Source organism: Mustela nigripes, chromosome 16 (assembly GCF_022355385.1).
Source record: "Mustela nigripes isolate SB6536 chromosome 16, MUSNIG.SB6536, whole genome shotgun sequence".
NCBI lineage: Eukaryota > Metazoa > Chordata > Mammalia > Carnivora > Mustelidae > Mustela > Mustela nigripes.
The window spans coordinates 33755286-33778159 of NC_081572.1; the positions used below are offsets into that span (position 1 = coordinate 33755286).

At 36.4% G+C, this 22874-nt stretch overlaps 1 protein-coding gene across 2 annotated transcripts in view; it reads left to right on the forward strand.

The window, feature by feature from the left end:
• The window catches only part of MED13 (mediator complex subunit 13), a 103717-nt gene that overhangs the window by 17771 nt on the left and 63072 nt on the right, over positions 1-22874 (forward strand). For both annotated transcript variants that reach the window (XM_059379251.1, XM_059379252.1), the window contains exons 4-8: positions 14950-15095; positions 15877-16074; positions 17717-17911; positions 18682-18844; positions 19029-19139. In XM_059379251.1, coding sequence (XP_059235234.1) covers positions 14950-15095; positions 15877-16074; positions 17717-17911; positions 18682-18844; positions 19029-19139 — 813 coding nt within the window. The remainder of the gene's footprint in view (positions 1-14949; positions 15096-15876; positions 16075-17716; positions 17912-18681; positions 18845-19028; positions 19140-22874) is intronic.

A 22874-nucleotide genomic window follows, 5' to 3' on the forward strand; every position in this document is an offset into this window, starting at 1 on the left:
GGCGACCCTTGTTTAAACATTCTTAAAAAGAATTAATACAGTTGTCTGGGGCAGTGGGTGATTCAGTAGTTAAGCAACCAACTCTTGATTTCAACTCAGGTCATGATCTCAAGGTTAGGAGATTGGCCGCTAAGATTCCACATTAGGCCTCCGTGCCCAGTGGGGAGTCTGAGATTCTCTCTCTCTTCCTTTGCTCCACCCCCCGCTCATGGGCTCTCTTGTGCACGCTCAGTAAATAAATAAGTAAATAAATCTTAAAAAAATAAAATTGTCAAGGAAGGAAGTTGGTATTGTGAACTGGTTTCATTTGAACAAAGGAGAAAATATTTCTGACCTTTTTTTTTCTTCTTCCTTCCTTTATCCCCCTTAAATATAGATCATCATCTAATAATGTGGGTTTCAGTGTAGCTAGTTGTCTGATTAACAGTTTTCAGGGACTGAGAGGAAATGGAGTTAAATCTAGTGGTATACCTAGGTTAGATGTAAAGAACCCTTCAACTGTATAGGTAATTAACCACAGAAATTTAAGAAGTTATTATGGTAATTAACACTTAAGAAATTTAAAAGAATTGACTTTAAGTCTGCGATCTTCAGGTATTATTAGAAGAATGACCAGTGTTTTGTCTTAACAGTTTATAGATGTTTTCCTGCAATGTAGGAAACTAAATCAGCTGCAGTTGCTGTGTTTGCTAGTGAAGCCACAGGTAAATGGCTGTAATAAGTACCAATGACTTACTGTAGGTTTTAAGTATTATCTCAGTAAAAAGACATTAAAAATTTGTGATGTTTGAGTGTACATTGGGGTAAGATTATTTTGAAGAAGAACCCAAGTTTGTGCTTGGCCGGCTTTTTGTCATTTAAATTTATTATAGCAGTTTAGCTGAATGGCCAGTTAAGTTTGTTTATTTAGTAAGAGTTTTAAATGCTTATAGGAAGGTACACAGAGTAGAAAGATATTAATAAGGATTTTTTTAAGACTGCTGGTTTATGTCTTCCAGTATGAATTTACATAGGAGGTGTGTTAATTAAGTGGCAGTTGAGATTGTATAGGAAAGTTAGTAGAGGACATTTAATATATAATTTTACTCTGTTCCCTCAACTACAGATATAGCCATATAGTTAATTTCTGTGGAAAAAAATGTATTGTTCCTTTGGTAAATCTGCTTTGAGTTCTTACTCTACTGTTTAGCCTCAATTTTATTTATTTTTATTATTTTTATTTTTTTTTAAGATTTTATTTATTTAACAGACAGCAATCACAAGTAGGCAGAGAGGCAGGCAGAGAGAGAAAAAGGGAAGCAGGCTCCCCGCTGGGCAGAGAGCCTGATTGGGGGCTTGATTCCAGGACCCTGGGATCATGACCTGAGCTGAAGGCAGAGGCTTTAACCCACTGAGCCACCCAGGCACCCCTAGCCTCAATTTTAAAAGACAGTTTAGGATACCTGTATATCATGTATATATCTGTGTGTATAATCACATGTGTATGCAAATAGGAAAGAATAAATTTTGCTGAATATAACAAAGGAGATTGGATCAAATGTCTGGTTCTGTATTTTTTTTTTTTTTTAAGATTTTATTTATTAGGGGTGCCTGGGTGGCTTAGTGGGTTAAAGCCTCTACCTTTGGCTCAGGTCATGATCCCAGGGTTCTGGGATCGAGCCCCGCATCGGGCTCTCTGCTGAGCAGGGAGCCTGCTTCCTCCTCTCTCTCTGCCTGCCTCTCTGCCTACTTGTGATCTCTGTCTGTCAAATAAATAAATAATCTTAAAAAAAAAAGATTTTATTTATTAGAGAGTGTGTGTATGTGTGAGAGAGAGAGAGAGATAATGTGTGAGAGGAGAGGAGAGAGAATCTAAAGCAGACTTGCCCTGAACGTGGAGCCCCATATGTGGCTTGATCCCATGACCCTGAGATTATGACCTGAGCCAGAATTGGGCATTGGATGCTTAACTGACTAAGCCATCCAGGTGCCTCAGGTTCTGTATGTTCTGTGCCCTTATTTTGGGTTCTGGAGTTAAGGGTTAAGTGTTAGCAAAGAGTTTGGCCCACAGGAAGAGATTTTGGTCTTGAGGGATGTGGGTGGTAAAGTTCACAGGAAGGAGAGGAGTAATTCCTAAGTATTTATAGAGTTAATTGTAACTAGAATATTAGTGCAAAATAAGGACATTTAATCCTTGCCTATTTAGTAATTTTTATTTGTTTATTTATTTATTTATTTATTTATTATTTAAAAGATTTTATTTATTTGACAGATCACAAGTAGGCAGAGAACTAGGCAGAGAGAGAGAGGGGAAGCAGCCCAACTGAGCTTGATATAATATTTATTGGTAAAATACGTTTTCTAACCAGGGCATCTGGGTAGCTTAGTTGATTAAGTGTCTGCCTTTGGCTCAGGTCATGATCTCAGGGTCCTGGGATTGAACCCTGCTCTCCCTCTCCACCACCACTACTCTGCTTGTGCTCTCATGCGTGCGCTCTCTTTCTCTGTCAAATAAATAAATAAAATCTTAAAAAAAACAACAACGATTTTCTAACTGGTCTTCAAGTCCTCTTGGAATTGTATGCTAATATCCTAATAGATTTTATTCATCCATTTATTTTAGCGAGTGAGAGCGTGAGTGTGCAGTCACTGGGAAGGTCAGAGGGGGAGGGGAGAGAGAGAGAATCTTAAGCAGACTCTATAACCATGAGGAGCCCAGTGTCAGGCTTTATCCTATGACCCTGAGACCACCACTGGAGCTGAAACTAAGAGTCAGATGCTCAACTGACTTGAGTCACACACGCACCCTGTATGCTAAATTTTGAGTGTGATCTAGGCTCTAAAAGATATGGGAAACCTTCACCTTGTCTCAGGGTTCCCACTATTTGCCCAGTTGGGCATAGTTGCTGTCTTTTTTTTGCCTCTCTGCAGCCTATGTTGGTTTGTTGTTAATGTCTTAACAAGATTATTATGCATCCTATTTTCTGAAACCTTAAGTGATGATATAATAATACTTATGAACCATGACATTTCTCTGATGCTTGAGTCATGAGGATTTGCATGATCAGTTGTCTACATTCTCATGCTTTCCAGAAACATTTATGAGAAAAATTAAGTGCTAAAGCTTCTTTCTTTTTTTCCTCTCTGTTAAGCTTTTCTTACTGTCATTTCTTACATCATTTTTGCCATAGACTCCTATAAAATTTGTCCTTTTGAACTATTGGTTTTAGATATGAATAATAATAGGGAAGTTTTGTTTCTGAAGGGGAGAAGGTAGTGAGAAACCTTCGCTTAAGCAGAACTGGGCAGGCTCTGTTTAGAATTAGGGCTTAACATTAACTCATTTCTTACAACTTTGTACATCCAGTTTTACAGTTGGTAAATCTAAAGCACAGAGAGGCTAAGTCATTTATCCAAGGTTATATAGCTTGCTAATAATGTTGGAGTAGGATTATAGGGCATGAAAAATGAAACAGATTTTGGACCCTGTAGACCAACTGTACCTTCTCTTCGTACATCTTTTTTTTTTTTTAAAGATTGTAATTTTTTGAGAGAGAGAAAGGGAGTATGCATGCCCACACATGACTGGGGGAAGGGGCACGGGAGGGGCAAAAAGTAGGCTTCCCCCAGAGCAGAAAGCCCAGTCTCTGACCAGGGCCTGGGATGATGACCTGAGCCAAAGGCCGATGCTTACCCAACTGAACCACTAGGTGTCCTCTGCCTACATCTTTTTAAAGTGATAGAAAGTAGTAAAACAGAATTCTTAAAAAGTTTCTTATATTGGGGAAATACAGAAATATAAAGAGTACTTGCAGAATACTTGAAGCCTATAAGCCAGAATATCATTGCTTTTTAAGGATTCTTTACTGTGTAGTTTAATATGTTCACTCAGTGAGCAGAAGTATATCCAAAATTCACAGATGAGGTGTTCTTCTGGATTTTAATAAAGGTCTCTTATTCATGGAGATATGTTCAGAATACCTAATGGTGAAGTTAATAACTATAAATTTAAAAAATAAAAATGTTACGAGAGGTACAGAAATATAGATGAATGCAGTAGTAAAACTTGTTGGGATGTGGAATACTGTTGAGATTCAAAAATACTGTTACCTTTTTAAAAATTTTGGAGTAGAAGCCTAAGCTTTGGAATTTTAAAGAGATCTCCAGGTGATTGTGATAAAAAAGAGGTTCAGAAACTATTGAAATTAATGGGATCATATACCATTTTTCATTATGTTCAGTGGCATTAAGTATATTCACCTTGTTGTCCAGCTATCACCACTATATACAGAACCTTTTTTTATCATCCCACATTGAAAATCTGTCCATTTAAGAACTCCTTATTTTTCCTTTCTTTCAGCTGCTGGTAACCACTATTCTACCTTGTGTCTGAATTTGTTTTTTTACTTTATATAACTGGAGTTAACATAGTATTTGTCCTTTTGTGTCTGGCTTGTTTCATTTAGCATAATGTTCTAAGGTTCTCATTCTTGTTATAGTACACACCGCAATTTCAATTCTTTTTTTCATTTTTGGGGGTGGGGAGGGGCAGAGGGAGAGGGAAAGAGAATGCCAAGCAGGTTCCACACCCAGCACAGAGCCCTGGCATGGAGCCTGACACAGGGCTCTCTATCTCACAACTCCAAGATCATGACCTGAGCTGAAATCAAGAGTTGGACACCTAAGCAACTGACCTATCTAGAGGACCCATAATTTCATTTCTTTTTAAGGGTGAATAATATTCCATTGTATTTTTATATCACATCTTGTTTATATATTCATTGGTCAGTAGATGATTGGGTTTTTCCATTCTTTGTTATGAATAATGCTGTTTTATATATTGATGTGCGAATTTCTTTCAGATCCCTGCTTTTTGTTCTTTCGGGAATATATCTAGAAGTGGAATTGTTGGATCATATAGTAACTCTGTGTTTGATTTTTTATTTTCTTTTTTAAGGAATTGCCATACTTCTTCATAGTAGCTGCACTATTTTACATTCCCACTAGGAGGGTTCCAGCTTTTCCACATCTTCACCAACACTTGTTTTCTAAGATGTTTTATTTAATATTAGTCAATCCTATGGGTTGAAATGGTATATCATAGTTACGATTTGCATTTCCTTACTGATCAGTGTTGAGCATCTTTTCATGTGCTTGGTGGTCATTTGTATATCTTCTTTGGAGAAATATGTGTTTAAGTCCTTTGTCCATTTTGGTTCGGATGACTACAGTTTTTGAGAGAGAAAATGCTCTAGCAGCGTTTGGTGATTGAGGGAGAGGGAGAGAGAATCTTAAGCAGGTTCAACACCTAACATAGAGCCTGAGACAGGGATCTCATGACACTGAGATCTTGACCTGTGCTGAAACAAAGAATCACACACTGAACCAACCAAGCCAGGCAGGGGCTCCAGGAAGACTAGGGTTTTAAGTCAGCATTGTCTTTAGTTTTATGATTTAAGACAAGACCTGTAACTTCTTTGTGCCTTGAGTTCCCTAACAGCAAAATGGGATATCATCTTTCTGTATCTACCTAAAAGAAGTACTAAAAATAAATTAGATATGGCCCCTGCTCAAGCAATATATATATTAAACCTCTGTATGCATAATTGAGTTCTTACAAAACCCCTTAGAGATATACTTTTCGCTTTACGTCAGCCGAATTTTTCTGATTTAAAAGTTATGATGGCACTTATTTGTGGAACATAAGGAATAGCATGGAGGACATTAGGAGGCAGAAGGGGAAAATGAAGAGGGGAAATCAGAGTTGGAGATGTACCATGAGAGACTATGGACTTGGGGAATCAAACTAAGGGTTTTAGAGGGAGGGGGGTATGGAGAAATGGGGGGATGGGTAGGCTGGGTGAAAGGTGTTAAGGGAGGGCACGTATTGCATGGAACACTGGGTGTCATGCAAAGATTGAGTCATGGAACACTGTGTAAAAAACTTATGATGTACTGTATGATGACTAACATAATAAAAAATATTAAACATTTCAGTATACAGTAAAAAAAATAATAAAACAGATGTTACTATGGTCAAATACTCATCGGACATATGGAAAGGCTATATTGGACCTTCATCTTAATGGGCCACAGTGTTATATATACCAGATTATATTTATTTTCCTAAATAATATTTCCTAAATAATATTTACTAACTAATGTACTTTAAAATATATTTTCCAAATTATAATCTTTTTACGAAAATTTTTAGTCACATTATTTGCTTTTTATGTCATGGCAAAAATCTATTTTGAATATCCTTTTTAATTCTCGTTTAATATTTTACATATGAAATGAAACAGTTGGAAACTGTATTTTTAAGAACTATACTTCACTGATTAAAAGCAGTAAATATGAAGATACAAGATTCAGGTTTCCTAGCCTCTTTGTCTTAAAGATAAAGAACATGAGACTGTTTTAGGTGGTTGCTTATACTTGCAAATGTTCTTGGAAATATTTGCAATTCAGATTTTAAAATCTATTCAGTTACCGAATAAGCACACAGCACTCATAATCATTTTTATAGAATACTTGATCCCTAAAACCAAGTTAAAATTTCTCTGTGTAATAGATTATTCTTACGGAGTGACTTTTTAATAAATGTTTTCTTTTGACATAAGTATTTTTAGTTAGTAATTCCCCTTTAAACTCTGAATTTTCCCCTTTATTGAGAAATATTTGTCTTCTGAAGTTTCCTACCATTGTAAGAAATACAGTCATTCTGACCAGCTGAATATGAATTTTTCTTAACTTTTTTCCAGAATTTACTACCTTCTTTTTGTTGTTCAGAGAAAGAAATGCTTTGAAAATTGATTTCTGCTTGTTTTATGTCAATACATAAAATGGGCTTATCCCTCCCAGAAATTAAACATTAGTGGTTTGCTAAGGCAAAAGTACTATTTAGGAATTATATATTTATATGCTCTATTACTCAACCTTAACAATTACAGAAGAACTGTGTCAGAAAAGAGGACATTCAAAAAAAGATAAGTACAAATATGACTATGCATTTCCACATATAGTAACAAAACTTTTGCATATATGCTTGTTTACTTTAGATGCCTTCTTTGAGAAAAATCTATGGAGGCTTAGGAGTAATATTTGAAAATCCTGATGTTTCAGCTGGTACATGTATTTTTAACAAAGGGTATTAGAATCACACTTTTTTTTTTTTTTTTTTAAGATTTTATTTATTTGACAGACAGAGATCACAAGTAGGCAGAGAGGCAGGCAGAGATAGAGAGGAGGAAGCAGGCTCCCTGCCGAGCAGAGAGCCCGATGCGGGACTCGATCCCAGGACCCTGAGATCATGACCCGAGCCGAAGGCAGCGGCTCAACCCACTGAGCCACCCAGGTTCCCTAGAATCACACTCTTGATTTTTTTTTTTCCCTTGAAGCTGTTATATATAGGCCATACCATCACTTTGTTGAGAAATAGTATTATTTTCTAGCCTACAGGCTGACTGTATTCTCTCTAAATTATGCTTATAAACCAGGTTTTTTTCTTAGTTCATCTCTTTTTCTTTTTAGTACCTATCAAATATAACTGGTAATAATCAAATTATATTTTGACTTGATCTTTGTTCTCCAACTCTGTAAATTCATTAGGCACATTTTCTGCTTTCTAGATTATTTCAGGAAACCTTTTTTTTTTTTTTTCTTATAAAGATGTTATTTATTAGAGAGAGTATGAGCTGGGGAAGGGGCAGAAGGAGAGGGAGAAGCAGACTCCTAGCCAAGCAGGGAACCCAGTGCAGGGTTTGATCCCAGGACTCTGGGATCACGACCTGAGCCGGAGGAAGACACTTAACCTACTGAGCCATCTAGGAGCCCCTTCAGGCAACTGTTCTATGATGTATTTCTCCATTATATAACAGGGGTCACAATATAATAATTTCCTCATCACTTTTTAGTGTCTTATGTTCCTTGCTATCAATCATCAGGTCCCCAAACCAGTGCCACATACTTAGATTTTTGTCATGGTAGATCTTTTTTTGCCATTTTCCATATTGGCCACTATTGTGTAACAAAGTCCTGCCAAAACATGGAGGCTTAACACAGCAGTTATATATTCTCATTAATGTATCTGCTGGTCAGCTGGGGGTTAGCTAATTTAGTCCACATTGTAAACTGTAGGTGAGTAAAGGTATATTTCATATGATTCTTGTGGCAATGAAAGAAGCATTGGAAGGCAATCCAGATTGTATAAGCTTTAAGCTTCTGCTTGGCCAAAGCAAGTCACAAAGCAAGCCTGAGTCAAGGTTGGGGAAATATATTTCACCTCTAATGGGAGAAACTGCAGAGTTACACCTAAGAGCCTTAATGAAGAGAGGGTGAGCAAAATGTAATTACAAAGCTACAGTAATCAAACAGTATGGTACAAACATACAGATCAGGTAGGCCAATGGAGTAGAAAGTCCAGAAATTAGTGTGGAAGAAAATGTTTGCAAATTATATATCTGATAAGGGGTAATATCTAGCATGTGCAAATAACTACAACTCAACAACAAAGTCAAGTAGCCCAATTTAAAATTGGGTGAAAGACTTGAAAAGATTTCTTCAGCGATTATAGGGGTGGTCAATAGCATATAAAAAGATGGTCAATATCACTAATCAGAGAAATGCAAGTCATATCTGTTAGGATGGCTACTATCAAAAAAAAAAAAAAAGCTAACAAGTATTAGGATAGAGAAATTGGAACCCTTATTCATTGTTGATGGGATTGTTAAATGATACAACCGCTGTGGAATACATTTATGGAGGTTCCTCAAAAAGTTAAAAATAGAACTACCATATAATCCAGCAGTCCTGCTTCTAAGAGAATTGAAAGGATCCTTTTTGTTTTCATTTTTGAGTTTTTATTTAAATTCTAGTTAGTTAACATATAGTGTAATACTATTTTCAGAAGTGTACTTTAGTGTTTCATCACATTAACACTCAGTACTTATCACAAGTGCCCTCCTTAATACCCATCACCCACTTAGCCTATCCCCCTCCTCACCACCCCTCCAGCAATCTTCAGTTTGTTCTCTGTAGTTAAGAGTCTGTTTTATGGTTTGCCTCTCTACCACACACCCCTTTAATATGTTCTGCTTTTTAAACTCCCCATGTGACCGAAATTGTGGGTATTTGTCTTTCCCTGACTTATTAGCATAATATACTCTAGCTCCATCCACCTCGTTGCAAAGGGCAAGATTTCATTCAGTTTTATGGCTGAGTAATAGATTCCATTGTGTATGTATATTACAACTTTATCCATTCACAGTTGATGGATTTTGGGCTCTTTTCATAATTGGCTATTATTGATAATGCTGCTGTAAACATCAGGTTGTGTGTATCCCTTTGAATCAGTTTTTGTATTTTTTTTGTCCTTTGGCTAAATACCTAGGAGTATGTTTGCTGGGTCATAGGATAGCTGAATTTCTAACTTTTTGAGGAACCTCCATGCTGTTTTCCAGAGTGGCTGTACCAGTTTCCATTCCTACCAATAGTGTAAGAAACTTCCCCTTTCTCGGCATCCTCACCAGCACCCGTTGTTTCTTGTGTTGTTACTTTTAGTCATTCTGACTGGTGTGAGGTGGCATCCCACTGTAGTTTTGTTTCTATTTCCCTGATGTTTAGTGATGTTGAGCATCTTTTCCTGTGTCTGTTAGCCATCTAGATGTCTTCTTTGGAAAAGTTTGTTCTTGTTTGTTTTCTGCCCATTTCTTAACTGGATTGTTTGTTTTTTGGGTGTTCAGTTTGATTAGTTAAACAATGTGAAGGGGCACCTGGGTGGCTCAGTGGGTTCTGCCTTCAGCCCAGGTCATGATCTCAGGGTCCTGGGATTGAGCCGCTCGTTGGGCTCTCTGTTCGGCAGGAAGCTTGCTTCGCCCTCTCTCTCTGCCTGCCTCTCTGCCTACTTGTGATCTCTCTGTCAAATAAATAAATAAAACCTTAAAAAAATCAATTTCATAAAAAAAATCAGTTTCAAAACAATGTGAATATACTTACATTACTGAACAATACACTTAAAAATGATTAAGATGGTAAATTTTATGTTGTGTTTTTTACCATGGTTAAAGAAATGAGAAAGAAGGGGGTGAAGAATTGGAACCAATAACTAAATTTTCTACCAATATTAAAGTTATAATTCTTTTTATTAAGGAATTTACAACTTGGCAGGGAAGTTCAATTAGTTAAATAAGTGTGATGATAAATATTAGGATAAACATAGAGTATTATGGGAGCACGGAGATAAAGTGTTAAAGTGGAGTGCCTGGCTGGTTTAAGCATCTAACTCTTGATTTTGGCTCTCATAAGTTCTGAGATCAAGCCTGGGAAGGACTTCTCACTCAGTGGGGAGTCAGCTTGAAAGATTCTTTCTCCCTCTGCCCCCTCCTCACAATCCCTTGGGCTCTCCCTCTCTCTAAAATAAATAAATCTTAAAAAAAAAAAAAAAAAAAGGAGTGTTGAAGAATGCTTAAGAAGTGGGGAGGAATTTGTAGTAAACAAAAGAAGGAGTTCTTGGACTAAGTACCTCTGCCTGGAAAGATTAGCAAGGATCAGATAACAAAGGGTCTAAAGTGCTATACTATGGGATTTTCGTTGTTTTTTGTGGGCGTTGGGCAACTGTTGATTTTGAGCCACCAGTTACATGATCAGAATTAATTTTTAAAAAGATGCCTGTCGGGGCACCTGGGTGGCTCAGTGGGTTAAAGCCTCTGCCTTCGACTCGGGTCATGATCTCGGGTCATGATCTCGGGGTCCTGGGATAGAGCCCCGCATTGGGCTCTCTGCTCAGCGGGGAGCCTGCTTCCTCCTCTCTCTGCCTGCCTCTCTGTCTACTGACAGGTAGATCTCTGTCTGTCAAATAAATAAATAGAATCTTTAAAAAAAAAAAAAAAAGGATGCCTGTCAGCAGTGAAAAGCGAGAAGATAAATTAGAGATTTTAGTAGTTATTCAGAGCTTAAAAAGACAACTGACGAATCATGGATATTTAAGAACTAGAATCAGGAGTTTAGGGAAAAAAGAGTTGAGGATAATTCACTTTTCTAGCTTTGGACAACTATATAGATAAAGACTTGATAAGAAAAGCAATGTTTGATTAGAAATAAGTTGCTCAGATACAGATTGTATCCTACAGTATTTAGTGTGTACCTACTATGTGTCAAGGATCTATTCTAAAATCTGTGGATACAAACTTGAATAAAGAAGACACATTCCTCCTCCAATAGAGCTTACATTCTGGGACAGCTATAAGAAAAAAGTGAATTAAAATTTTAGATTATGATTATTTAGCCCAAGGAAACCTATCCCAGAATAGGAGTTAAAGGACAGTTTAAAGTAGGGTGATTGGTAAAAACAGCATCTACAAGGTATCTGAATAAAAAACCTAATGAAAGTGAACGTAGATATGTGGAGTGTTTCAGATTGAATAACAGTAGGTATAAAGGTCTGATGTGTTTAAGGAATTGCAGAGAGGCCAGTTGAAAAGGAAAAATAATAAAAGAAGACTTACTAGTAAGAGATGAGGTTGGAGAAGAAATAGGTATCTGGGGTAGACTGATGTAATGTACCATGAGACATAAGGATAACTTTTGTATTGTTTTCCACTTAAGAATCAAAGTTTGTTATCATTATCTAGGTCTTGTTGAGACAGTCTCATAGATCCTGTACCTGGTTTTTAAATAGCACTAAACATAACAGTAATTGTGTATTTAGTATAGTGCCATGTGCTTAGTCATAAAATACTTGTTGAATAAAGGAATAATACTTGCTTTCATCTGGTGGCTTAGTATATAGTTCATTTAGATTTGAATATAATACTAAGTTTAATACAGAGTTCGTTTGAATTGTGTACATGTTCTGCTTTAAGCATTTGGAGTTAGGTTAACCTATGTGTTTGGTACTTTTTTCCCCTTGTTTTACAGTATGGGTGCCTTACCATTGCTGGAAAGCAAAGATAAAATTGTCTTTATTTTATTTTATTTTATTTTATTTTATTTTATTTATTTATTTATTTATTTATTTATTTATTTTTATTAGAAATGGTCTGCTTTTTGATGGACAGGTCTCAAAGTTACTAGTTAAGTCTCTATGATTATTTTAGATTTTACTTTATACCTAAGCAAATGTCTGTAGGCTTTGTAATTATTCAACCAATAACTGTTCCATTAGGATTGGTCTTTGATAAATATCAAGTTTAATATATAATTGAATAAATTTAATAAATAATTAAAATAATTTTATTTCATATTTAAAAAGTATTTGGCTTTATCATTTATGGTTCAGTAAACCTGAAAGGAAAGAATCTATTGGCTAAATGCAGGGTGGTATCTTAGATTGGATCCTGAAACCGAAAAATGGTCAAGTGGAAAATCTAGTGAAATCCAAATACGGACTGGAATTAATGTACCAGTGTTAATTACGTGTTTGACGAATGTAGCATTGTTATGTATGATGTTTAACTTCAGAGGAAACTGGGTTGGGTAGAGGATATATGGGAACTGTCTATGATACCTTTGCAACTTTTCTGTAAATTTAAAGTTATTCCAAAAATAAGTTTTTTTATTTTTATTTATTTATTTTTAAGGATTTTATGTATTTATTTGAGGGAGAGAGAGAAAGAGATCACAAATAGTCAGAGGCAGGTGGGAGCAGGCTTCCCGCTGAGCAGAGAGCCTGATGTGGGGCTTGATCCCGGAACCCTAAGATCATGACCTGAGCCGAAGGCAAAGGCTTAACCCACTGAGCCACCCAGGCGCCCCAATAAGTTTATTTAAAAAAAAAAGGGCAACAAAATATGCTGGGGTGGGGAAAGATATAGGAAGCATTGATTAAGTAATTCATAATTTTTATAAAAAATTATATATGCATTTATTTGAGATGGAGAAACAGAGACTCCATGCTGAGTGGAGAGCCCCAAGCAGGGCTTGATCCCAGGATTCTGAGATCATGACCTGAACTGAAGGCAGATGTTTAACCAACACTGAGCCACCCAGGCACCCCAAGATTCATAATTTTTAAAAATTTAAAAATAATACACTTAAAGCAGTATAGAATAGTACAAATTTCGAAAACCAAAAGATCCCTGCTTGGGGCGCTGAGTGGCTCAGTGGGTTAGGCCGCTGCCTTCAGCTCAGGTCATGATCTCAGGGTCCTGGGATCGAGTCCCGCATCGGGCTCTCTGCTCAGCAGAGAGCCTGCTTCCTCCTCTCTCTCTCTCTGCCTGCCTCTCTGCCTACTTGTGATCTCTCTCTGTCAAATAAATAAATAAAAAAAATCTTAAAAAAAAAAAAAAAGATCCCTGCTTAATTACTTTAGTCTCATTCCCTAGAAGTAACCAGGTTTAGTTTTCCGTCTTTGTGTTTTAACTTTTTTGCTTACTACTTCTAGTGGTTATTGCCATAATTACAGAGGTGCTTATACCTCTAGACCTTGATCTATCAACTTTAGACAATATCTACTGATTCTTTACCATGAAAGATAAGATTGGTTATTAGTGATAGTATTGTCAGTTTTTCTTTTGGTTATCTTTTTAACTTGGGAGATAGCTTAAATTTCAGTTTCTTAATATTTCTATCAACTTCAGACAATCTGTTGGCTCCCTGATATATATAGAGTGAAGAAATTCTCAGCTCTGCAGTACTCTTCACCTCTTTCTGACATTTTATTTTCCCACTTTTGTTAGCTATAGTATTACTTTTACTGTAACTTATTTTTTTGTGCCCTTGACTTGTCCAGAAATAATTCAAGAGGGCTTATAGATAGATAACAGCAGTATTTTGGCTTATTAATGGTTATGTCTTAAAGAACCAGTTCTTTAAGAACTGGTTCTTTAAGACAAATTATTTTTTTCCCCTTAAGATTTTATTTATTTATTTATTTATTTAGTAAAGATTTTTATTTGTCAGAGACAGAGAGAGAGTGAGCGAGCACAGGCAGACAGAATGGCAGGCAGAGGCAGAGGGAGAAGCAGGCTCCCTGCCGAGCAAGGAGCCGGATGTGGGACTCAATCCCAGGACCCTGGGATCATGACCTGAGCCGAAGGCAGCTGCTTAACCAACTGAGCCACCCAGGTGTCCCAAGATTTTATTTATTTATTTGGCACAGAGAGAGACTGTGTGCACAAGCAGGGGGAGAGGCAGGCAGAGGGAAAAGGAAAAGCAGACTCCCCACTGAGCAAGGAGCCTGATAAGGGGCTTGATCCCAGGACCTTGGGATCTTGACCCAAGCCAAAGGCAGATGCTTAACCAACTGTACCACCCAAGTACCCCAGGACAAATTCTTAAAATAAATGTGTGGAGAAGAAATAAGAGAAGTGGATTCTTCTTAGTGTACAGTCTTCTCTTCTGGGCCATTCGACCTGTCTATATTTTATTCTGAGGATCTTTGTGCTTTCCTACTGGGAGCTTTTATATTCTCAGCCATATCTAAGTTTCCTAAGATGTTCTGCTTTGAATATAGCTTGGATTCTAGGATGCCTTCAATTGTAAGATCCTTCATTGCTTTAAAATAACTTAGTATTAGGGGTGAGAGGAGGGCAGTCCGTTAAATGCTTGACTGATTGAATGTAGCCCAATTTCAGAAATAATAAAATGAGAAAATATAGTTGCATTTAATTTTTTAATTATAAGGGAAAATAAACATAAACATTAGGTCATCCTTAATTCAGTTGCATACCTAGATTTTTTTTATATATTTTGGTGGATATATTATAAGAGTATATGTGGGTATACCTAACTTGTTTACTGGTTCCTCTATTTGCAGCTTTTTCTACTATAAACAGTGCTGTGAAGAACATTTCTTAAAACTAAATCTTTGCTTATATCTGTGACTTTTTTATTTCTTTCAGATGGTGAAGTAGAATTTCTCGGTTAAAGAGATGTGTATTTTTGTAGTATAACTTTTTAATAAAGAAAAGCAAGTTAACTTACATTTGGCTATTAATCATCACTAAAATAAAACTTTTTCTTCTTTATTAGTGAACACTTGTCCTGCTCTTTCACCTTTTTCTTGCATGGAGATAGCAATGTTTGTACCAGTGTGGAAATTAACCAACATCAACCAGTATACCTTCTTAGTGAAGAGCATATCACCCTTGCTCAACAGTCTAATAGCCCATTTCAAGGTAGATTATTTTACTATCTTAGATATTCGATCTCTTATTGTTTCAAAAAACTGTTACTGCAATTGGTAATTTTAAATTTTGGTATTAATGAGATTTCCCTCTTCTTTAGCCTAGCAATTATTCTGATGTAGTTTATTTTCTTTTTCCTTGTTAGAGTTTTAAGTCAATGAAATAAGCTTTTTAATACAAATATTATTTTTAAAAATTCATGTACATGAATGATAACATATTTTAAAATGCTCTTTTATATAGCACTTAGCAGATATATATTTTTATGCTTTCAAGATCATCTTTTGTGTTGAGTCATGTAAGCCATTTTTAACGTTGGTACATGGGGATTTTGATATTTACATGAAATTGCTGATTGGTTTTTAGACTGACAGTATGCTCTTGTTTTAATTCTAACCCTAGTATTTGCTTTTTAAAAATTTACATGGCAGTGCATAATGAAAGTACTTAGATTTATAGACACATGCACACATACAGCTTTTCCTTACTGGAAATCAAGAGAAGTTGAAGGATATACGTAACACCCCAACTCATATTGAAATTCTAACCTTGTGAGATATTTTGGGTGAACAAAATTTTTAAGATTTTATAATAAATATTGTGCTTTATCTTCACAGTAGTGAAGTATAATAATTTTTTCTCTAAAATGACTGTTAATGTCAGTTTCCTTTTATTTTTTAGAATGCATAATTACTTGTCAAACTATTCATTGTGCTTTTACCTGTTGTACCAGTCTTTAGTTACCTACTTGATGTCTCTTTTGGGTTTCTAGTAATCTTAAGCCCATTTGGACTAAATGGCACTCTCACAGGACAAGCATTCAAGATGTCTGATTCAGCTACCAAAAAATTGATTGGTGAATGGAAACAGTTCTATCCTATCTCATCTTGCTTAAAGGAGATGTCTGAAGAAAAACAGGAAGATATGGATTGGGAAGATGATTCTTTAGCTGCAGTAGAAGTTCTTGTTGGTATGGATTCTGAGTATTAAATTTAAGGGGAAAGTATGTGACCGAACGTTGGTTAGATTTTGTTGAATGATAATTCCAATACCTTAGTGCCTTTCAGCATTAAACATTTATTTCTTTGTTTTCTCCTCACATTACATAAGGGCTGCAGTATGATTGTGGTTTGGCTCCTCATATCTTGTCATTCTATAACCTAGGTTCAGTGATTACCCACTCTCAGGGACTTGCTGTTCTTAAAGACCAGAGGAATAATAAGTACTGAGTATAACTATGTAAGTGTATTTAAAGCTTCTGTTAGGATATAATGTATGTTACATCTGCTTACATTGCATTAGACAGAACTAGTCACTTTGTCATTCGAAAGTCATTGGGGCAAGGAAGTAGATTTCACCTAGAGGTAAGCGTGCTAAAGATGGGAAGAAGATAACTGTGAATGAGTAACATTTGGAAGCCGGAAAGTTGACCACCAGTGTCGTGTAGTATTTTAACATTTGGTAAAACTTGCCTCTGATAACTTTTAGAAGGTAGAAGATACACTTAAGAACTCATAGATTTGATCTGCTCTGCCCAGGTCAGCTCTTTTCATATTGGCTCTTCTATATGGTTTTTTCATTCAGGGACCCAGATTAACAAGGTAAACTATATTTGGGACATGTGCATCTTGAGGGAAAGGACAGGAATAAGAGAGGCTGGACTAATCTTGCAAGCACATTTAAAGCTCCTGTTGGGATCTGGTGTATATCACATGCAGGTCACACAGGCAAGCCTAACAATGGAGTGAATAGGTGTTCTCCATATTAGAGAGATGGGGGAGGTGTGGGGAATGTATAATTGAGCAGATAATTAGCATTAGAATCTGCAGCAGTGTTTAATGGAATCATGACAAGGTCAGATATATGAAGATTGCCTTTTTCACATTTTTTTTTTAAAATAAAAAGAATACCAGTATTGAATTTTAATAAATACATTACTACCAGGGTAGTTGTGACAAAACCAGAAAAAAACCCAAACATATATTAAGCTTTCATAAAAAGACATATAAAGAAGAAAGCAGAAAATGTTCCTTAATTCTGGTGTCCCGACTACCTTTTTTAAAACTTAAAAATAATTTAAAAATATACATTATAGTTTGTCAGCTTTACAAATAAAGATTTAAAAGTAATATACACTCATGGTTAGAAAATCCAAAAATGAAAAGAGAAAGCTGCTTGCTTCTCAGTCTCTCACTGAAGGTAACCATTAAAGGTATTAACAGCTTCTCGTAGTTTCTTCCAAAAAACCTTATGCCAAAAGGAGCATGTATTTATAAAAATTACATTAAGAGGGCGCCTGGGTGGCTCAGTGGGTTAAAACCTCTGCCTTAGGCTTAGGTCATGATGCCAGGGTCCTGGGATCACCTGCATCAGGCTCTTTGCTCAGCAGGGAGCCTGCTTCCCTTCCTTTCTCTCTGCCTGCCTCTCTGCCTACTTGTGATCTCTGTCTGTCAAATAAATAAATAAAAATCTTTAAAAAAAATACATAAAGTTTATTTAATTAAACAAATAAAATCATATAAACTTTTCCATTACAGTACTTTTGAGTGAAACTAATCCTACTATAGTCTCAATGGTAATTTATTTTCCTGTCCATTATTTTTTCCTTTTAGCTGGTGTCCGAATGATCTACCCAGCATGCTTTGTTCTAGTCCCTCAGTCAGACATTCCTACTCCTAGCTCTGTGGGATCCTCTCACTGTTCAGCTTCTTGCTTGGGTGTCCACCAAGTGCCTGCTTCCACAAGAGATCCTGCTATATCTTCAGTTACTCTTACACCACCTACATCTCCTGAGGAAGTCCAAACAGGTATTGTATTAATCTGTGTCATTAACACTAGTTATAAATCTGTTGTTTTGAATATGTCAGCACTTAAAAAATAATTTTGAAATAATTTCAGACTACGGAAGGGTTTCCATGTAAAATACAAAGAACTCCCTCATCCAGATTTCTAAACTGTTAGCATTGGTTCCATCACCCTCTCTAGATGTATGCATTTATTATCATTGGTCTTTTTCTGAACCATTTGAGAACAAGCTGCAGATGCAATGCCCCATTATGCCCACTGACTCAGTGTTTTTCCCAAATTTAAGAACACTCTCCTGTATAACTACCATTTAATCCTCAAAGTCAGGAAGTCAGCATTGATAGAACACTACCACCAAGTTTACATCCCCTGTTTGGATTTTTTGCTTTCTGTATATATATTTTTTAAGATCTTATTCATTTATTTGACAGAGATCACAAGTAGGCATAGAGGCAGGCAGAGAGGATGGGGGAAGTAGGTTCCCTGCTGAGCAGAGAGCCCCATGCAGGGCTTGATCCCAGGACCCTGGGATCATGACCTGAGCTGAAGGCAGAGCCTTTAACCCACTGAGCCACCCAGGCACCCATGCTTTCTGTATTTTAAGTAAAGTAATATGCTTTTTGCTTCAAAATACATGGAGACAAATCAGATAGCTGTGGAATACACTGCATAACAAATTAACAAGAAAAAAAACCCAAGCCCAAACCCAAATAATGTTACTTTAAATGTACTTTTATTCTCCTATAGCCTGTTCTTTTTTGTTTATTTTCAGTTGATCCTCAGTCTGCCCAGAAGTGGGTCAAATTTTCTTCAGTGTCTGATGGCTTCAACTCTGATAGTACTAACCACCACGGTGGGAAAATACCCAGAAAATTAGCAAATCATGTGGTGGATAGAGTTTGGCAAGAATGCAATATGAACAGAGCACAGAACAAGTACGTGTTTTCATTTTCAAGTTTAAAATATTGCATGTTGGTAGTTATTTGCACATAGATATTTAAAGTATAGAGTCATTTGTATGACTTTAAAAGTCTGACTTTTGAACTTCAGTTTTAATGCTTAATTCGTGGTTATAGAAAACCTTATGATTTCTAAAGAATTTATAATTTCAAATCTTAGGAGGAAATATTCAGCTTCATCAGGTGGTCTGTCTGAAGAAGAGATACCTGATAAAGTAGCATCCTGGGATTTTGTTGAAGCCACACAAAGAACAAACTGCAGCTGTTTGAGGTAGTTTTGCTTTTTTTTTTTTTTTTTTTTTTTTTAATTTTTTTCCCCTGTTGATGAATATCTATATACGTGGGTATGATAGTAGCTTATGCTGTTGAAAAGTTAGGTCTCACTTCGAGCTAGCTTACCTAATAAGCACAATTTGTGAGGATTTTTTTTTCAAAAGAAAATTTGAGGGAAAAAAAATTCAGTGACTTGGAGCTGATTATAGAAGTATATACAAATGTGTGCCATAGTCTTTACACAGTTACCAGAGCTGAACTGTGAAGGCTTGGTTTTACAGCTAAATAAAAGAGAATTTTATACCAGAGTATATAGTATATGTAGTATCTGTAAGGTAAAAGACACATAAGTCTCTTGAGAAAAGAGTTCATACATGGCATTGTGCCTGAGAAATTTCTTCCATAGGTTCTCATAAAAAAGGTGATAGATGATATACTAGAAGAAAATTTCTGCAGTCCCCCCCCTCCCAAAGATTTTATTTAAGACAAACCATGAGAGACTGGACTCTGAGAAACGAACTGAGGGTTTTGGAGGGAAGGAGGATAGGGGGTTGGGTGAGCCTCATGGTAGGTATAAAGGAGGGCATGTATTGCATGGAGCACTGGATGTGGTACATAAAGTAATAAAGAAAAAAGTGTCAGAAAATATGAAAAAAAAAAACAAACCCCATCAAGTAGTCAATAGTCAATAATTTTTTAAATAAAAAATAGCTATCTACCCTCAAAAAGAAAAAAAAAGATTTTATGTATGTATTAGAGAGTGAGAGAGGGAACACAAACAGAGGAAGTGGAAGAGGGAGAAGCAGGCTTTCTGCCAAGCAGGGAGCCTGATTTGAGGCTTGATCCCAGGACCCTATGATCATGACCTGAGCTGAAGGCAGACACTTAACGACTGAGCCACCCAGGTGCCCCTTGCAATCCTTTTTATAGTAAATTTGGTATTAGGTTTTGCCCAGCAATTTCTTGTAACATCCTTTTGGCAAAGTCTAGGGAAATGTTGAAATAAGATTCAGAAGGAACGATTCTACAAGGGATTGAAGCTGCACTGTAAAAATGCAAACTTTCTCATAGCCTATATTGGTTAAAGATTAGTAGAAGAATGGATGAATTTGGAATTTTTTGGGCAACTGTATTTCTGTATTGGAGACTTTGAGATTTGGTTATCAGAGGCATTTGGATTATATTGCCTAGATTTTATTATTTTATTCTAAAATGAAAGGTAGATCATATGCTTTTGCAGTCTTGTAAACAAATAATAGCACTGACATCCCTTATAGAACTTGTGAGCTAGTAGTTGGTTATTCTTTTGTCACAGATGTGAGCCAAAGGAGTGGAGTGCATGTAGGTTAGGGCCAAGGCTTTTTTTATATTAGCTTTGTTTGATTGAATACAGTGATAGAGAGGCACCAGGGTGGCTCAGTTAGTCGGCTATCTTTGGCTCAGGTCATGATCCCAGGGTCTGGGATTGAGCCTCTCGTTGGGCTCCCTGTTCAGCTTGGGTGGAGTAAGGGAGGTCTGTTTCTTCCCCTTCCTCTGCCTCTACCCCTGCCTGTGTGCGCGCGCTTTCTCTCTCTCTCTCTCAAATAAATAAAATTCTAAAAAAAAAAAAAAGAAAAGAAAAGAAAATTGTGACAGACTCTCAAGTGTTCTGGTTTGTTTTTGTGTAGGTTAAATGTACTTACATAGATTCTTTGCATTAGAGACTATAATTTTTTGAAGTCTGACAACTGTGTTAAAAACTCGTCTGTTGCTGGTAGATTGGAATAAAAATTTGAATAGATTAGCCCTTGTTTAATAGTTTAACACCATAGCCATTTGGACAGAGGTGACCCAAACCTAATCTTCAAATGTAGAGCTCCATGACGTTATTTGAGACCAGAGATCAGCAGCTATGATTAATTGGCCAAATTTGGCTCACTGCTTGTTTTTATATGTCCTGTGAGCTGAGAATGACTTTTACATTTTTAAATAGTTGGAAAAAATGAAAAAAGAATATTTTGTGACATGTGAAGCTTGCATGAAATTCAAATTTTAATGTCCATAAAGATTTATTGGAACAGAGTCACATCTGTTCATTTACATGTGAACTGTGGCTGCTTTCACAGAGTTGAGTAGTAGTGGCACAGACTGCATGGTCTCAGGAGCCTAAAATATTTACCATCTGGTCCTTTGCAGAAAAAGTTTACCAGTTCCTAGTCTAAGATAAGTAGAATGCTTAAATGAAATTAGGCTTTTCTTTCCATATTGGCATTTTTATCAAGCAGCTCTTCTTCTTTAGTTCCTAACCTAGATTTTGTTTTGTTCTTTTTGAAAGATGCAAGTTTTAAGTACATTGTTTTAAAATAGTTTTGTTTATTTTTAAGATTTTTTTTTTTTTTAGTTTTAAAAGTGTTATTTTTAAGATTTTTATTAGAGGATGAGCAAGGGGGAATGGCAGAGGGGGAGAGAAGATTCCCCACTGAGCAGGGAGCCTGATGTGGGCTCGATCCCAGGACCTTGTGATCATGACCTGAGCCAAAGGCAGACATTTAACTGACTGAGCCACTCAGGAACCCCTAAAATGGTTTTAGAGAAAGACCCTCAAAGTGCATCTTGGTAAACATAAGTTTAAGTTTAAATTCTTGGTTTCTAAGCTGAACTTTTATTTTTCAAAACTTACTGTGTCTCATATTTCCAGAAATTCCTCCCAGGTATAGAGAGATTTGATATAATGAAATTTTGTATAATCTATACATGTGACTGACTTTGGTATATTTGCTTCTCTAGGAAATAACAGTGTTTCTAATCATTTACTCCCCCCCCCCCCCGCTGTTACTACATTTTGTACCTCTAATTCCTCCTCCACTTCCCTCAAATCAGGTTCTCTTAATTCTTAAATAAGGCTTAAAATAGATGTTGAGCCAGCAGTGTATCATCTGCTGCCATAGAACATAGGAAGTAGGGCACACATTTGATAACTTGACTGTGCTAGTCAGCCAGTTTGCTGTCAAATCTATCCTGCCTTTTCCCTGCTTTGTTCTGTGTTGCAAGGGATCACATTTCCTAGGCTCCTTTGCTTTTTCTACATGTGTTTGTTGTTGCTACCACTCCCCAACTTTATTGAGATATCATTGATAAATAACATTGTGTGAGTTTAAAATGTACAACATGATTATTTGACTAGACCAGCCTGCTTTCTGGATTTGGCAATGGTAGGTGCTAATGGAAGATTGGTTGATGAGATGAGTTAAAGAAGCCAGCGTATTTCTCTACCCCTTTTTTTGAGCCAATTCCACCAGCAGTTCTCTGTCCTATTAGTGACCCCTTCTTTTGTGGTCCAGTTTACCACTAAAGACATCCCACTGTGGTTCTAACACCATCCCAAGCTTCTTTGATCTGGTGATACTGTTTCGTTTTACTACCCTTTTAGTTCAAGAAGTCACAGAAGCTCTCTGCTGTTGGTAATCTGAGTTGCCTCATTTTCCTCTTTTTTTGGTAACGGATTCCCTATAGTAGATTTCCTCTTGGTAAGACACAGGACTGGACCCTGAACAACATGTTGATTTCTCTTAGAAATCAATTTGAAGAAAAAAAAATGCATAGTTATATAAGCATTTTGAATGAGTATGTAATGTATGATTTGAAGATTTAAATTATACAAATAGAGCTAAAGTTACCCTTGACCACTCTCCATCTTTTTCCAAATGCTACTACTTTTCCATAGAATTGACTACTGGCCAATTAGATATTATAT